This window comes from Myotis yumanensis, unplaced genomic scaffold (genome assembly GCF_028538775.1).
Source record: "Myotis yumanensis isolate MYYU_CA2020_CCGP unplaced genomic scaffold, mMyoYum1.0.hap1 SCAF_20, whole genome shotgun sequence".
In the NCBI taxonomy this organism is placed as follows: Eukaryota; Metazoa; Chordata; class Mammalia; order Chiroptera; family Vespertilionidae; genus Myotis; species Myotis yumanensis.
In genome coordinates this window covers 8,477,455-8,495,206 of record NW_027223771.1, presented here as the reverse complement: position 1 = coordinate 8,495,206, position 17,752 = coordinate 8,477,455, and the positions used below count along the sequence as shown (strand labels likewise).

Genomic DNA, 17,752 nt, shown 5'->3' with positions numbered 1-17,752 from the left:
CTGTGGGCTCCATCCCCAGTACGGGGCCTCCAGGAGGCTCTGTGAACACAGACACACACCAACACACGCACGCACATGGACGGACACGTGGGTGGGACGCTCTCCGGGTCACATGCTTCTCCTCTTGCTCCGTCTCCAGGCCTCAGTGTTGGCCCTGCTCTTCCTACAGGACCCTCTGGGCACGGGCCACGCTCCACACCCACCCGCCAGGCCTCCCGTGGGCAGGATTTCAAAACAGGCTTACGAAGTTGCACGAAACCATAAACAGTGGCCAACAGTCCAAGCCAGCACTTTATTTTAAAAGTTTTATTCTGCAGATTTAGAAATTTGAGACTTTTTTTAATAACCGCAAAAGAAATCCAGTCACACCTAATGGTTAACAGAATGTAGTGGTGTATTATCCAAACGGAAGTCGTGCTGATGTGCCGTAATAAATCGTCTATTAGTACAAAAATACACTTTAGGGCACAGCAGTGTATCACAAATTACAGGAGGGGTATTTTGCAAGAGTTTAATCAAACTAGAGACTTCTGAGTAACTGTATCTTTTAAATGCAGCACTTAAAAATGTAACAACTCTGTGCATTTCTTTTTCTTTAAAAAAAATGACCTTGTGTGTGTCATAAAAATGCTGCTTTATTGCTGCAGAGGTCAAAGTTCAAGGCTCAAGAGGTACAGGAGAGAATACAAAGGTAGCCTTAAGAAACTTGGTTTTGTTTATGTATAAAAAAAGGGAAAGTTTATAAAAGTTAATGTACAAACCAAGAACAAAAGTGGTATGCACGCGTTATGTACAAGCATCCTTGAAACATCAAAATTTTCGAATGCATAACCAAAAAGAAAAAAACAAGAAACAAGAAACAAAGCCACCACTGCCCCCTGCCAAAAAAAAAAAAATCCCCAAATCACACCATGATTTCCTTCTGGGTGATCACACCCTTCTGGAACCACCAAATCCACAATCTGCTCAACCTGCTTCATGATTCAGTGTCCGGATGTGCACAAAAGCCATAAAAACCTAGTCCTACACAGAGACGACCTAAGAATTAAGAACAGGAGGGTAAGGCATTCCTGCTGGTTAGTGTGTCTGGTGATGTGGTTAATTCGAGAACCAGAGGCCCCGGGACAGTCCCGTGCTTTGGTGCCCTTCCCCAAGAAGCATGTTTTCATGTACAATCAGCATCTTCACTGGACCCTCCGCCCAACGCGATCGATCCGCTGGCTGTCCATTTGTTTAGTCCACCACATTGGTTCTGCCCCGGGTGCATGTAGATGTGTGCGTGTTACCCCATGCATAATAACATAACGTGTGCGCCAGGCCAGGGCCACCGGCAAGTGGGAAACCGTGTACTCTGAAAAGAACAGAACTCAGATGCACCCCTTTACTGGCTGGTATTTTAACGGAAATCAGTGTGAGTTAAGCAGTGACCACAGGAAGTACAATAATCATTACGAAGCCAACGTCTGTGAACCCCTCGCCGAGGCCACGTTCTTCCGGCACAGCCCGTAGTTCGCAGTGTTTTCTGCCCACGGCTCAGGAGGGTGCTCTCGAATCATCAGTTCAAACAAAGCGCTCAGTACTAGCCCACGGCAGCGTCGACTCTAAGGGAAGTGTAATACTTGAGAGAGTGGTTCCGTTCAGATGGAGGAAGTCTAGCCCAGGTTCACATTATTTCAGCAAGGTCCTGTTTCCGGATTAGAAGTGGTCGATCAGGACAGAGACGCAGTTGGCTCCCACCAGGTAATTCGGATCTCCAGGAAGACACTTGTTTTGCCAGGTTTTAGGGTCACCTGTGCGGGTAACAGAAGCTCACGTCATCTGCAGTCACTAGCCATAACGCTTTGCCAACACAGGCCAACAGACATACATATACTTATATACAATTTCCTTCTATGTCGGATCATGCTGCCTTTATACCCAAACTAGACGATGACTCAATCAGCGGGGTGATCACACGGTAAGGCATAGAAATGCTGACCCACTAGATTGTAACCTGAAACTATTATAATTAACACATTGCGGACGGATCACAAGAATTCTTGCTTCATATTACACAGTGTCTTACAAAGCATCGTACTTTAAAAAGGTATTAGCTTGTAAGAACACGTAATAAGTAACTTCAAAATGCAATGGGTATTTGATTTTAAAGGGTGCCTTTGACATTTATGTAAAACATTTTTTGTACTAGTTCAATAGAAACTTACCTGGCCACTGGGTAAAGCTGGCAATGAAACTACTTTAATACAATACTGCATAATGCTCACGAGATTTACCAAAAATTCAGAAGCAGGACTATATAGTCTTACTTTTCTAGATCAGGATCAAGTAAGGCGACCTAAACCCCAAATACCACACGTTCCAACTGGCAACTGACTAGTCGCCCAAGGGAGCGAGGAACGTGAAAATACAACGGGAGCTTTGCGACTGGGACCTTAACACAAAACCACTGAAGAGCAGTGTGTGCACAGAAGCGACTTAGATGTTTACACTGAAAACCACGGCCACGTGTGATCCCAGTGGAAGGTCGTCTTTCAAGTTCCTGTTACACATGCATTGAGGATTGAAAAACTAAAGAACGGTGACCCAAAATAGAAATCATATAAAAGGAGTCAAATCATTTTAGTAAGAAGGTGAAAATGCCTGCATATGGAGGACAGTATCAATTCTCCCATTGCACCTTAAAAAATTATTTATTTATGTATGTATGTATTTATTTATTTTTTAGAGAGAAAGGAATGGGGGAGAGGGAGAAAGTGAGAGAGAGAGAGAGAGAAAAACATTGATTTGTTGTTCCACTTAGTCAAGCTTCACTGGTTGACGCTTGCATGTGCCCTGACCGGGGATCAAACCTGCAACCTTGGTGTTATCAGGACGACGCTCCAACCAACTGAGCTGCCCGGCCAGGGCTCCCATCCTCAGAATTCTGAGAGACGTCATTTGGTTGCGCACCAAGAAACAGTCGCCCTTTGGCCAATCAATGGTTAAAGGGCAGACACCTCTCTACCTTCCCTGTTCATTCAGTCAGTGCAGCACAAAGGGCTGCTAACGGCCAGGCGCTCCCTCAGCCCAAGGTCAATCAATGACAGTCCCAAAGCCCAAAGGACAGAGTGAAGGAGCATACCCGACGAGGAGTCGGATGATTTTAGAGCAAAAGACCAACCGTCAGGAGTCATGGACGCACAGTGTGGCAGGCGCAGCTCCACGGGCTTCAGGAACTTGAGGCCGTGGGGCCCACACATCACCAACGGGCTCAGCAGGGTCTCACCTGGGGGCGGGGGAGAGGTTAGATGCTGTCTTCCTCTGCACCTGGTTCTCCTCGCCTTCTCACAATATTAATGATACGCTAACGGGTGAGCTCTCCACAGCAGCACTGAGAAAAACTGACGGAAGCCACACAGGTAGTCCTACACGTCCTAGCAGCGCTTTAACCCAGTGTGTCCCCAAATCACACTGACATGTCATCAATACACTGAATCTTGGAAACCCGTGTGTGCGGCACTTCTAGCACATTTCGCCTCAAAGTAGCCGCATTTCCAGGGATAAACAGCCCCGAGCGACTGGCTCCTGCAGGTTCCTCGTTGTAAGGTACGTTCACATGTACTTCTTATATGTTACCTACATCCTGCGTTTCCAATGCCACAGATTTGGTTGAGGGGCTCATGCGGGGCCACCATGCGTTAGTGCTCTGGCCAGATGTTGGGAAGTGAGGGGAAGTAATGCGTGCCCGGCAGGGAAGCATGCTCAAAGGCTCTAAAAGGAGCCGTAGCACTGATCATCACGTCACCCTGACAGACCCGGGAGACAGGGAAAACAGCAGCACCCGATTCCTTAAGGAGCCCCCAAACACGGACTGTAACGCCTGACAGGGCACTCCCCTGCCTGCCGAGTGTCTGCTGGTGCTGGGCCCGGGTGCAGTCAGACCTGTCCCACGAGGTTTATGCTCCCCAAGCAGGAGACAGGCACCCAGCACAGCCTGGCTGAGTGGGTGTTCCCTCCCCCGGCTCTAGAGATGGAAGGGGGACTGACTCAAAGACAAACTTGGAGAGGCTGGCTAAGGCCGCCCGGCAGACAGGAGGGACGCCCAATGGCCTGTCACCTGCCATTGTCACGCAGGAAGCGAGCACGCTGCATGGAAGGCCCAGCCCCTCGGCCTCGCTGCCGGACAACACTGCGTGCCCGGGATGCCAGCCGGGCCCTCCGAGGAGGCCTCTCTGCTGGAGAAGCAGCTCTGCGTGGCCAGCGTGGGGGTGAGGGTCCGAGAGCCCCCTCACCTGAGCTCCCGGCAGCTGCGTTAGGGAGACCGAGCAGAGCAAATCCCGTTACCTTTCTCCTTGTCGAGGGGCGGGAGGATGCTGTTGTCGCGGCAGACCTTGAAGTAGATCTCCTGCTCCACGCCCTCCGGGATGGCGCCCTGGGGGATGATGATGCTGACGCCGGTCTCGATGGAGCTCAGCACCCCGCCGTTGCTGCTGAACACGCCCCGGGCCGTGGCCACCACGGTGTGGCCGTCCTCGTCATTATCCTCCTCCACTGCCGACGGGCTGCGTTCAGAAACGGCGTGAGTCCACTCCCGCCCTCCCGGGCTTCACCCTGTTTCCCTTTCTCCCCGCCACCAAGAAGCTCTCTGCTTGAACAGCTAACGTTTTCAGTGCTCGATGTGACACAGGCTAACGAAGCAGATGCTCCCTGGAGAAGTCAATTTCATTTTGAAGGCAACTCATCCCATGCGAGCCCTGACCCGGGCCGGGGATCGAGCCTGCAACCGAGGTACATGCCCTTGACTGGAATCGAACCCGGGACCCTTCAGTCCACAGGCTGGTGCTCTATCCACTGAGCAAAACCGGCCAGGGCCACCTTTGTTTCTTTTAACATCACCCTGAGCAAACAGTGGCTGAGGAACACAGATGCCGGTGTTCCTGGGGTCATGGGAAGCTGTGGCTGTTGAGAGAATGGGCTGGATCTGTGCTCCCCGCACCCCAGCTGTGCGAACTTGGGCACACAGCAAGGTCACTCGACTCAGTCTCAGATAAAAGGGGGCCTATGATAAGGCCTACTGGCCACGGTGACCATCAGCTTCATTATTTCTTGTGCCTCTTGCATGATAGCGTTTGTGGCAACGTTTTGGTCAACAATACTCAGGCCCAAGCCGATGTGGCTCAGTGGATAGAGCATCGGCCTGCGGACTGGAAGGTCCCAGGTTCGAGTCTGGTCAAGGCCACATGCCTGGGTTGCAGGTTTGATCCCCAGTGCGGGGCATGCAGGAGGCAGCCAATCAATGATTCTCTCTCATCGTTGATGTTTCTCTCTCCCTCTCGCTTCCTCTCTAAAATCAGTAAAATTATATTAAAAAAAAAACAGTACTCAGGTTCAAGTTTGAGCTAAAACTATCATGTCAAGTCCCCAATCAGCTAAGCAACACAGCTCCTGTCTGAGAGCTCACGAGGCCAGAAGAAGGGCGCTCTTACCTCCCAGGAACGGCTCTGGGCCCGGTGCTGAGGTTGTTCACGTGGTATCGGGGCTTCTCCGTGTGGATGGAGAAGGTCTCCACTCCGCTGTCAAACTCGGGAGGCTGGGCCTTCACCAGGGTCTTGGGAGAAGTGGGGACTTTTGAAGACACGTCAGGCTTGTGTGCAGTTTCACTCGGCAGAAGGTTGTGGCTGAATTTAGGGCTTTCAAACTTGCGCTCGAATGGCCGCGCGGAGCTGGTGTACGGCTTGGGGGTGAAGCGGTTGTAGGCTGGGGCGACTGTTTTCTGAGGCTGTTCAGTGCCGTTCACTGGCGCTTTATCTGGGAAACTTTTCTGGGGGTAGAAGGTAGACGGAGCAGGATCCTCTCGGCTCATTGTTCTGAAAGTGACTGGCTTGTTCTGAGATGGAGGTGGCTCTGGTTTGGACACTAAAGAATTCTGAAAATCCAATGACACCGAATTACCTAGGAAAAAAATACACAACTATTTTTAAAACTTTAAGAAAATATATTTTTAATGATTTCAGAGAGGAAGGGAGAGGGAGAGAGAGATAGAAACATCAATGATGAGAGAGAATCACTGATCGGCTGCCTCCTACAAGTACCACACTGGGGATGGAGCCTGCAACCCAGGCCTGTGCCCTGACCAGGAATCGAGCTGTGACCTCCGGGTTCCTAGGTTGACGCTCAACCACTGAGCCACGCCGGCTGGGCTATGTAATATTTTTTATATGAAAAACTATGTGCTTAGAAGCAAGAGTTTAATTTTATGAGAATTACTCTATTACAGTGGTGCTGCCAACTTCTGGATGTCCTACCTTCCCCGTGGGCTCCCTTAGCGTGAGCGTGGAGCGAGGAGCTGGAGCTGGGCTGGGGCGGCTGGGAGTACTGGGAGGGCAGCGGGGGTGGGGGTGGCGTGGGCTGGACTGAGTCATAGCGTTTGTCACCGAAGGCATCAGCGTCAATAGACTTGCCCCTGTGAAGAAATGAAGACAATGCCAACACCTGAAAATGGACTCACACAGACAAAACTCGTCCACATTCTCTAAGTATCTCTAAGCTATTTTTTTTAATCTAGAAATTTCACAAAGTATTCTTATGAGTATGGCAGCTCCTCTAGCAAAATAGGCAAACAAATTCCACCGTTCACCAGCACAAGGAATGCAGACACACACAGATACTTCAAGGAAACCAGGAAAACACCCAGGAGATGGCAACCAGAGGCAAACGGAATTCTGGGTACACTTGTACTATTTCCCTCTGCTGTTTACAATTTAATAACGTCTTGCAAATGTTGTGAAAAATATTCACAGGCCCAAATCTTCCTTAGGCTCACTTCTAATTTCCTGAGATGCCAAGGCCGCTCCGGTGCACCCAGAACCGGTGTCACCCGGGAGCCAGCCACTCCCTTAGCGAGGGGCTGGCAGTGACTGCTCTGGCTTTAGGGCCAGAGGTCCCAGTGACAACTACTCAAACTCCGCCTGCGAGGGCAGAGACACCAGGTAAGCGAGCGAGTGTGCCGTTCACTTTAAACTTGGCCCTTCATCTCCCAGATCCACCTTTTAACAGCTAGAGGAGCAGATCCTGCTCGTTTTACAGGCTCACTGAAGTCAGATTGGGCCGCATACACGTATTTGCTCAGGCTGCCATGGGTAACGTGACACAGAAAACGCACACAAAAGAACCTGAAGAGAGACCCGTAAGTGGAACGTCCCATCTACGCCTGCGCAGAGCCGACTGCACTGGCGTTATGTGCACCCACAACACAGACATGTCGAGTGACTTTCACAGGCTCCGCTGGAGCGTGAGCTTTAAACTGTGCCGCTAGCTGGCTTTCTGCATGGACACGAGCGTTTGACGATGGCGTTCGAATCTGGAAGTGCACATAACGCCAATGACGGGAGCACACCTGATGAACAGCCTCACGTGACGCCAGTCTTACCACTTGACGCTCCTTTTCAAGTAGCCATAGCTAGGGTAAGAGCCCAGAAATCTAGGGATGGCCGAGCAAGCGCAATAGAAAAACGAGAGGAAACGGTCAATCTAACTAAGCAAGTCGCAGCAAAGGGAACTCAAATGTCATTAAAAACATCCACCAAGGCGCTCTCCCTCCTGGCGCCAAGCCTTGCCTTCCCTTCCCCGACCGGGCAGCTACCATTGGCTTCCTCGCTCCCAAGCTCCCAGGGCCCTTCCTTCACCTCCATAACTTGTTCCCTAAGCCCATTTCCTCTAGGAACTGCTTCTCCTACCTCTGTGATTGTACCAGGTAAATGCTCTCTTACAAAAAAAAGTTGAGTGTCGACCTATGAACCAGGAGGTCATGGTTCCATTCCCGGTCAGGGCACATGCCCGGGTTGCGGGCTCGATCCCAGTAGGGGGCGTGCAGGAGGCAGCAGATCCATGATTCTCTCTTCATGATGTCTCTCTCTCTCTCCCCCTTCCTCTCTGAAATTCTTATGGTCCAGTCATCCTTTCTTACCTTTGATTTTAACACCTCTCCTAATGCAGAACTTTCTACATCTGCTCTGAGAGTTTAAGAACAAAAGCAAACGGTGCCTCCCACTAGAAAGTGTGCCTGTGCTGACCCGCTGGAGGCTGCTGGGAGCGTGTATCACACACTCGACCATGGCCTTCAAGGTACACGGAGCTCCATGGGATGGCCCCACTACACAATCGAGCCTTCATGTGGCCTCGCTCTCCAAAGGTAAGTCTCGGGTTAAGTGACTTACTTGGAGGAATAACCAGAAAGGCTGGGCGGATGCTGGGAGGGAGCCGGCTTGGCCGGCTCTGGGAGGTGGCCTGTGGGAATGTGTGCGGAGGGCTTGTTCTCAAAACTTCTCCGGTCGAAGTAGGAGAGCTGCTTGCGGTAGTACTCTTCGTCTTCCTCGGGGTCGTAGTGGTTTGACCGGACAATATCTTCCGGGGGCTTCGGCTGAGGCTTTTGCGGTTCTGGGACCCTGACAATGAACGGCAAACAGGACAACCTTGTAGGTGGTGACTTCGCCAGGACACTGGGGCATGGACATCGCTGACCGCGACCCTTCGGTGACTGCTGAGCAACCCCCGTCAACATGGCCATTTTAACTCCACATCTTCACACACGAGGCTCAAAAGGCCACCCGCTTCCGGCCCATGGGTTCAATACCATCTATTACGCTGACAATGATCTGGTTAGAGGCCTCACAGCAGGTTAAGAGCAGTTATTTAGAAAAAAGGAAGTGGAACCAACCCAGTGGAGAACTTCTCCAAGTACAGACACCAATGTCAGCAGCAAGCAACGACTGAGGGAGGCTTAGAGACGGGCAAGACCTTTAACCAGGACCAAGAAATGATCCCCAGACAAGGAGGCAGCTCTGTGAAGCGCACAGTCCTCGAGGGCACAGGAAGCAGCCAGGGAAGGAAGTAAGCTTTTAGGCAAATTAACGCACCGCGGCTCATGCTCTGCTCAGTGCGTTTTGGAAACTCTGCATCGAAACGAAAAAACTTAGGCAGGGCTAAGCTTCCGTGCCTATTCTTCATCACACAGCTCATCTGCTAGCAATCCTGACTAAGGAGACACCACATAGTTTGTATGTTCATGAAAAGCACCAGCATTATTAAATAAGAGGAAGATGTACAGACAGACAGCTCCTCTTTATACAAGCACAGCCGCTAAGCAGAGGCCGTGTCAGAGCCAGCCTGTCACTCAGCAGCACCAGCAGGTCCGGTGAGGGCCCAGCTGCCAGGTTTCCCTCCCGGCTCCGCCAGGACCTGAGCCTCCCCCGCGCAGCCCCAGGGCCTCCCTCACTGCACTGAAGAGCTCAGCACAATGGCAGCCAATTTGTAGCCATACTACGAGTATTAGGGCTTTAAGCTTTTTATTTTAATCATTTGCTAGAAAAGTGTATTTTCAACATGTTTCCTGAAGCTATAAAAAGACCTGTTACAGAGGTATAATAAAGACCTTTATTTTTTTGTCCAGGGCCACCGTGTTAGTTAGAAAGGCTGTAGTTCGTGCCAGGACAAACAGACCTCTTCCCTCTCCCTCACACTAAGGCTGGCTCACTGCCCAAGAGGGCCCGAAGCCGGGCCAGCTCCACCCCAGACCAGTGCGTGTACCCACCTGTACAGGGTCTTGTCGTGTTCACTGAACTGACTCTGAAGAGTGGCTTTAGGACCCACGATGGGAGCCCCTGGCGGTTTGGACGCTGCCTCTGGAGGCTGCAAAAATAAGACAAACACGCCCGGAACAGATCACGACAAAGCAGGCGGCACGCGGGGCAGGGAGGGCAGGGGAACTGCTCTTCACCACCTGCTGTGCGCCCAGGGCGGGAGGGAAGACAGTCCCGTCTTTACCTTAAAGCCCGCGTGGTTCTCGTCCTTCCTGTTCTCCAAGGACGCAGACCTCTTGTTCTCAAACATCTTCACCCTGGTGAGCACGGACTGGGGCTTCATGGCTGGGTCCTCCTCCTCGGCGGGAGCTGGGGGTGCGGGCAGGGGCTTGGTGCTGGGTGGCGGCACGTCCGGCTTGTGCTGAGAGGCAGGTACGAGAGGAGGGACCAGCGCAGCCCCGTGGAGCGGCTCGTAGCGGCCTGCCTTCGAGGGAAAGCCTTGTGCGGGGACTTGCTCGTAGCTCCGTGGGTACTGCTCATAACACTGCTTGGACTCAGGGGCCTGGGGGCCTGCGGGGAGCGGCGCCTCGGGCCTGTACCTGCCGTGCACCTCATACCCGGGAGCGGGGGGCTCCTCGTGCCGCAGGGTGGAGGTCCTGGGCGGCTGGTCGTAGCGGGGTCTGCTGTCATAGGGCAGAGGGGCTGGCTCCTCGAACCGCGGGAAGTAGCCCCGCTCCGAGGGCTCTTCGGGGTGCTGCCTGGAGTCCAGGTCCCGGGGGTGCTGACTGTCAGAGGGCCGGGGCTGGTAGGGCTGCTTGTCCTCGTAGTAGGACCAGTGCTCCTCGTAGGCAGGGATGCGCTCCTCATAGCGCAGGCGGTGGTCCATGTGCCGCGAGAACGGGTCTGCGTAGCCGGAGGAGTCGTATCTGTACGTGGGCTGCTCCAGGTCCCTGCTGGCTTGCTTCTCCACGTACGGGGCATGGGGCTCGTAGCTCGGCTTGGGGTCCCTGTCGGGCCTCAGCGCGGGATGCCCCCCGGCCGGCTGCTTCACCACATGATTCTGCCGGATGATGTCCTCGGGGTAGGGGTCCTTCCGGTACACCTGCGCACAGGAGCCAGGGGTAAGCGCACAGGCTTGTCTCTCCTTCCCGTGGATTACAATAGAGAAAACTACGGTTTCCTGTAGTTCCATAACCAGCGTGCCCACCGGTTATGACCAGGGCGGAGAGATTAGTGGAGAAGCCAGTTTCAGCAAGAGCTCAACATGTACAGCGCAGGGGGGCTTTTATGTGCCCACCTAAGCTAATAAACCATCACTGTGCTAATTATTCCATTTGGTAGAAAGTTAATCAGCACCCGAACCATTCATTCCCCTTGATTGGACACTGAAAATAAAAATCACAAAGAAAATTTGCACATACCGTGATTTATAAAACAGAAAAATGTCTAGGCGGGGGTCTCCGTAAGGAATTGTGCAAGACATGGAAAACCCCAAAATAAGAATAAAAAAAATATAAAGCAAAAAATCGCAATGACAAGGCCTGTTCCGCAACGACCCGTGTGCCACCGGAAGCCATGCACACCACAGGCGGGAAGGCAGCTGCTGGCCGGAAGCGCTCTGTGGCCCAGGGACGAAGCGAAGGGACCCGGGAGGGGAGTGAGGCGTGGGCACCGCGGCCCAGGTACCTGTGCTGGGTCTACATGCGACGGCAGTGCAGCTCCGTGGTCCCTGAGCAGGGAGTGGGCGGCCTCGGCCCTGGGTGCTGGCAAAGAGTCAGCTGGTGGGGAGTGAGAGGCGGGAGGGGCGGGCGCCTCCAGTCTGACATGAGTGAACTTGACACTGTGATTGACAGCAGAGGTGGGTGGTGCTGGGTTTGTTTCGGGCGAAAGGTAAGGGCCTGGAGATGAGGCATCTGCTTTCTGTGAAGTGTTTAAAACATTTTAATAGTGTTTCTGGTCACTGCTAACTTCCTACCTCCATTTATCGTGGCTGGAAGACATACATTTCTAATGTGCAGAATAACAAAGCTATTATGTTAAATGGAAACTCAGTATACTGCTGTGTAAGATGAACACACACAGTGTAGAATTAAGTCCTTGGTATTCTCAACTCGAAATTAAAAATTACTTCTTAGTCTGGAAAAAGGACAGAATATATTCTTTTTTAAAAAATATATATTTCTATTGATCTCAGAGAGGAAGGGAGAGGAAGAGAGAGATAAACATCAATGATGAGAGAGAATCATGGATCGGCTGCCTCCTGCACGCCAGCTACTGGGGATTAAGCCCGCAACGGGAATCGCGCCGTGACCTCCGGGTTCACAGGTCAACGCTCAGCCCGAGCCGCGTGGCGAGCTGCATGTACCCTTAACTCAGCCACACCCTCCAGTCCAGCAGCGCACCCTACCTGCGCCCCTGCGCGCTTGCTGCTTACCTGTTGAGAGGCTGTTTTAAGTCCCGGGGAGTCTAGTCTATGAACGGGCTGTGGCTGCGCTTGTGGTGAGTAGGGAGGAAATGTCTGGTTTTCGTGATGCATCCCAGAGGAATCCTCTCTTACGGGCTCAGAGGACCGGGTAATGGCGGACTCCGGGGGGGTCCCCACCTCATCATTAAGAGTCTCATCTAGTTCTTGATCAGTGTAGGCCCCGCCTTCTGTGTCTGTGTCTTCATAGTCAGAAGTGTGTCTACTGTCCGTGCTATACATTGAGTATTCACTACCTGGGGCTGACAGGTAGGACAGGCGATCGTCATGCAAGTCAAGGTCATCACTGGTAGCACCATCCGCCTGGGTCAAATGAAAGTAAATTACAAGTTTTATTCAGTATTCTGTGAGAGAGGGCCTTTAGTTCACAAGGGAGACTGAAAAGTTATCGGGCTTTGAAGAAACCACACCTAGTTCTCGACACTTCTGCTGCGGACAGGTCAAGAAGATTGCACACGCGCACATGCAGACACACAGCACCTTGGAGACCCGAGGGCTTGGATGAATGGAATGTTGCTGGCCAATCAGGACAGAGCTGGCCTCTGGGGCCCAGCCCGGAAGACAAGGAAGGGATCCTGGCACCACTCAGGTTCCTAAGCCCAGTCAGTCACTAGCGTGTCAGCCCGAAGCAAGGTGAAGTGGGAGGGTGCTGCCAGCCCACGCTCACAGCAGGGACACACTGACAGGACAGCACGTGAGAACGGTCATGAATATAAACTGTAGTGGAGGAAGAGCTTAAGCTTTTACTATTTTTTAAAAAATTTTTATTGATTGCAGAGAGGAACGGAGAGGGAGAGAGAGAAACATCAATGATGAGAGAGAATCATGGATCGGCTGCCTCCTGCACGCCTCCTACTGGGGATGGAGCCCACAACCCCGGGCATGTGCCCTGACCAGAAATTGAACCCTGACCTCCTGGTTCATAGGTTGATGCTCAACCACTGAACCACACCAGCCAGCAGAGCTTAAGCTTCTATACAACAAGGGAAAAGCATCACTAAGTCCTGGCTGCCTCTTACACGTTTTTCTGTTATTGTTCAAAGACGGAGCATCCAGCGGATGGCAAGGGAGGAACACAGCTTACTTCTCTGTAACAAGTAATCAGAGTCGAGTTGGCGTTAACAACCTGCGCTGCCGTCTGAGAGAGGATGAGAGGTGCCTGAGGGGAAGGAGGTGAGAGCGGCACCGACAGGCTGCCACTGGACACAGACCTCACCCTCCGACTGGATGAAACACAACAGTCCGTAAAGGTCTTTCTTGCCTGGACACGGTGCCCAGTTAGCATGAGCGCCAAGGGGTGTGGAACCCAGAAATCAGACAATCTTTCGTCCACGCCGAGGACAAACATGAGGCCGGAGCCGCCTGCTGGCTCTCCATGCAGCCTGCATCTGCTGTGGAAGAGCCCGGCCCGGCACTGCCTTCTTGGTGGGAAGACGAGGGTGTCGGGCCTCTTGGAGGCTCAGGACAGGGGGAGTCACGTCCTGGCAGGGTCTGTCCCCCCAACCCTCAGTGGCTTCCTCACTCTGTCCTGCTGAGGAAGAGCTGTCTCCCTGCCCTCTGCTGTGACCTTGACCCTGCAGGGCTGAGGACTGCAACCCAGCACCGGCCAGGGGAGAGGGAAGGCCTGGGGGAAGGGCACCTGGGACTCACAATCCACCTGGCTGCCAGGCATGGAGTGCACAAGTGAGCACCACGCAGGGCTGCTGGGACGGAGAGGACACGCGCCTGCTCAGTCTCAGGACGACCTTTCTCGGGGAGCAGGGCAGACAAGACGGGCCGGACGTGCACACAGCCCTCCGCAGCAGTCAGCGCCCGGCAGCGAGCGCACGACAGTCAGCATGGAGTGAGTGCTGTTAGTCTGAGGATCCGCTCAGGTAAAACACACTTGGATGGAAAACGGAAGCTCCATCTAAATTGTAACCAATCTCTGATTTACCAAATGCATCAACCTATCCTGGTAACAAATAGCCTACTTTTCTCACATAAGAAGTTGGGGGAGTTAGACCTTTACTGTGAAATCCAAGCCAAGAAAGGAAACAAAGAGAAAGGATAGAAGAGGGAGGTTTGAGGTTTAAAAACCTCTCGGATAGGTAGACAGTGCCCTCTGCATTTCCAAGCCAATCTCATCCGAGAATCATAGTGCGATCAGCGGCCTGGCCGACAGAGGGCGCTAACAGGGCGTGCTGTCCCAGAGCAGCGGGCAGAGGTTAGTGACGCCATGGCTGCCAGGTGGTGGTTTCTCTTCCTCCTTTCCGGGGCTCAGGGTCCCAGCTGCCACCCGTGTCGGTTCCTCAGAGTGCTCTGACGGCTCAGAGAGCCTGCCCGAGCCGGTGAGGGGGAGGGTCCTGACAGGCTCTCTGCATTGCGTGGTGGGAGCAGCAGCCCCGCCTCCCCACGGGAGTGTGTTAGCCTCTGCACTGCGGGGCTGCGTGTCCTGGGTGGGGGCCGGGCCGGGCCCGGAGCATGCAGCATGCAGAGCCGAGCATCTGCATCACAGCCAGGCGGAGGGAGGGGCCATGCAGGGGCAGGCACAACACAGCCCAAGCCGACGGAGAATATGGAGAACAAAATAAAAAAACACATTCACAGCCTCCCCTAGCAACCAGAACGGATCCTGGCGGCACTGAAGGTAAAACACGTTGAAAGAAAAAGTTCTCTGAACGGTCCACTTTGAGCAAACATTTGCTCTCCCACCAGAACCAACAGGCCTCTCCTGTGAAAGATGGCCCCCAACCAGGAAGAGTGACAGCAGAAACGGGGTAATTTAAAGCCTGCCATTGGATGTGGGGAAATCAGAACTTAAAGCCAAAAAGGAGGTCTTACTCTGAGCGACACTCCCGGGTGTGTTGTAAGAATGTGAACAGGTGCTGAGTGAGGGAAGACAAACCCCTGGGCACGGATTGGGCAGTGCACCTGTCAGTCTAGCAGGCCCTGGAGACCGTGCCCTCCCTTCGGGTCTATGGGCAGCAGGTGCCCGCCCCTGGCCCTCAGAGGGACCTCTGTCCTCACAGCGAGTCCTGAGTGTCCTGTGCTGAGGACAGCGTTTGGGGGACGCTCCTGTCGCCCACCCGGCTCCCCTCTTTTTCACAGAAGGAAACTGAAGCCAGGTTCAAAGTCATTCCTCAGCGAGACAGGGGCAGAGACAGCACCCAGCCCTGCCCCGTTAGCTGTCATTTAGGAAGTCTTTTGAGGGAACACCATTGAGGTGGTAGGTCAATAGTTGAGAGAATTTCGGAATATCTTGCCACCAAAATAACTCGCATAACCCCTCCATACAGATGATAAAAACCAGACCCATTAGAAAACAAAGTAACTCAAAGGCCTCTCCGAGTCGATATGTAATTTACTAAGCAGGTTAAAAGGTAAAATAATAGGAAACGTCTTACCTTGCCCTCTGAGACCCAAACCAGCTGGTTCTGCTGTTGCTGAATGGCTTCCTTCAGTGCACCGTACCAGCCGTCATTCATTGAATTTAAGTTAATTGTGGCTGAAAAATAAATGAATGACATTGGTTTACAACCCGGCCACTGCCCACAGTCAGAGTCCCTGGACCTGCCAGGCCTCACGCCTCATCGCTGAGCCATTTGAGAGATGGGGTTTGAGGACACAGACCTCTGAGCTGTGTGGGCCCTGGAGCCGGCACTGCACCAGGCAGCCCTCCAGGCCACGGTGACAGAGGTTTTAGCGTTGGAACGACACAGCGTGTTGGCCCACATATTGCTGCCCAGACACTTAGCTGAAGGAGGCCTCTAGGACACTCACTGGTAAAAAGATGGTGATTATTTTTACGCAGTTTATGAGACCGCTCGTATAGCTTCCTGGCACTTTTCCGAGATTCGGGACATAACCGCATCCTCATTGTTTTCACGCCTTGCTTGGAATCGGGGTTAAGGAAGACCACGATTGGGTACCACTGCGCATAATTCAGGCGATCGACTGCATTTGGTGTGACATCTAATAAAGCATGTTTGTCCTGGAAACACAAAGAAAAAAATGAGTGAGAATACAAGACAGTGAATTAGAATCATCACAGAAAAAGGCACAGCCTAGACCCGTGGTCGGCAAACCGCAGCTCGCGAGCCACATGCGGCTCTTTGGCCCCTTGAGTGTGGCTCTTCCACAAAATACCACGTGAGGGTGCACACGTACAGTGCGATTGAACCTTCGTGGCCCATGCGCAGAAGTCGGTATTTTGTGGAAGAGCCGGTATTTTGTGGAAGAGCCAGTATTTTGTGGAAGAGCCACACTCAAGGGGCCAAAGAGCCGCATGTGGCTCGCGAGGCGCGGTTTGCCAAGCATGGGCCTAGTCTATCTCCAATCGTGATGGACGTCTCATGGGCTCTGATGTTTCAGGAGCACGCATCAGGAAACTGTCATTAGAAATTAATTCAATACAATTTCTAGCCCAATCTGAAAACAAATAAAAAACTTTAAGCAGCTCACTTTTAAGCTGGCGCAATACTTGCAAGCTGACAGTACTGGCTGTGTTCGGTTAGATTAGCTATTTTCAACCGTTTTTCGTCTCTTAGAGCACATGAACTAATTACTAAAATTCTGCGGCACACCAAAAAATATACTATATTGTTTTGCTGTTGTGACCAAAAAAAAAAGGTATAATTTTGATTCATTCACACCGGATGGTTGTTGTTGTGTTGGTCATTTTTTCATTTGACAATCTGAGGGAGAAAAGGTCAGTACCCTGACTGAATTATCAGGTATTGCATGTTTTAGGAATTCCTGCGGCACACCGGCTAAAAATCGCGGGGTTAGAGTGATTACACGTATGATAACTTAATGCTCCTGACATGGTCTGTAGAGTGAAAGCAGACTCCCTACCACAAGTATCGCAGTGCAGCGAGAGCTGTGCTACTGCAATGTAAACAGAGTCTATTAACGTATCTGAACATGTTTTTGAGGCAATCAAAACCATCTCTAGATGCATCTAACTCTATTCCCACGCCTTCCCGCATGGTACACTGGAAATAATCATAGAAAAACACCTTTCTACTCTCAAATGAACCAAACTGCATCCCACTCAGAGCCACAACACTCGCAGCTGAGAAGCAGTCGCTGCTGAGCTCACCTGGTCTATGATCTGCTTGATCGTGTGGAGGCGGATGATGCCGGAGCTACGCTGGTCCGTGCCCGCATCTCGAGGTTCGCTTTCTGTTCATGGAGTCAGGACGAGACAAACATGAAATTGCCGCAGTGAGATGAGAACTCCTAGCCACCAGCATTGCTGACACGCTGGGCGCGGGAACCCGTAGCTGGGTGTGCTGTGCCATGACCTCCATCCACCCCATGCCAAGAGCAGCCCCTGCCTCCCTCGCTCCCATCATGACAACGAAAATGGCTCCAGACAGCCAATGGGGAGGATCTGCCCTGAATGGGAACCGCTGGGTTAGACCAGTGCTTCCCCACGGGGCTGGGATTAGGAGAGGCAAGTGAAGCCTTGCCTCGGGGGCGAGGTTGAATGAGGCACCCCAACCTCAGTATACTGCTATACTGGGATCCAGTATGTTCAGAACATCAAAACTCATACTCCACACACCAACATTTCAAAGAGAATCAGGAAATGGAACTTGAGCGAAAATTAGGATTGTCACTTGCCCAAGGGAAATTGTCAAATATGGCAATTCTCTCAATTTAGCCCAGCTGGTGTGGCTCAGTGGGTGAGCATCAACCTGTAAACCAGGAGGTCAGGGTTCGATTC

The 17,752-nt window shown here is 52.3% G+C and overlaps 1 protein-coding gene across 6 annotated transcripts in view; it reads right to left on the bottom strand.

Moving 5' to 3' along the window:
* Window positions 1-273: 273 nt before the first annotated feature.
* TJP1 (tight junction protein 1) overlaps window positions 274-17,752 on the bottom strand; it is a 92,118-nt gene continuing 74,639 nt past the window's right edge. For 2 of the 6 annotated variants that reach the window (XM_070400594.1, XM_070400598.1), the window contains 13 exons: window positions 17,123-17,205; window positions 15,802-16,012; window positions 15,426-15,526; window positions 11,992-12,342; window positions 11,244-11,477; window positions 9,802-10,659; window positions 9,569-9,666; window positions 8,196-8,423; window positions 6,285-6,442; window positions 5,466-5,931; window positions 4,324-4,541; window positions 3,122-3,265; window positions 274-1,790 (listed from right to left, as the gene is read on the bottom strand). In XM_070400594.1, coding sequence (XP_070256695.1) covers window positions 1,696-1,790; window positions 3,122-3,265; window positions 4,324-4,541; window positions 5,466-5,931; window positions 6,285-6,442; window positions 8,196-8,423; window positions 9,569-9,666; window positions 9,802-10,659; window positions 11,244-11,477; window positions 11,992-12,342; window positions 15,426-15,526; window positions 15,802-16,012; window positions 17,123-17,205 — 3,245 coding nt within the window. In that variant the 3' untranslated portion in view covers window positions 274-1,695. The remainder of the gene's footprint in view (window positions 1,791-3,121; window positions 3,266-4,323; window positions 4,542-5,465; window positions 5,932-6,284; window positions 6,443-8,195; window positions 8,424-9,568; window positions 9,667-9,801; window positions 10,660-11,243; window positions 11,478-11,991; window positions 12,343-15,425; window positions 15,527-15,801; window positions 16,013-17,122; window positions 17,206-17,752) is intronic. The other 4 variants (XM_070400595.1, XM_070400596.1, XM_070400597.1 and 1 more) reach the window with 4 other exon arrangements.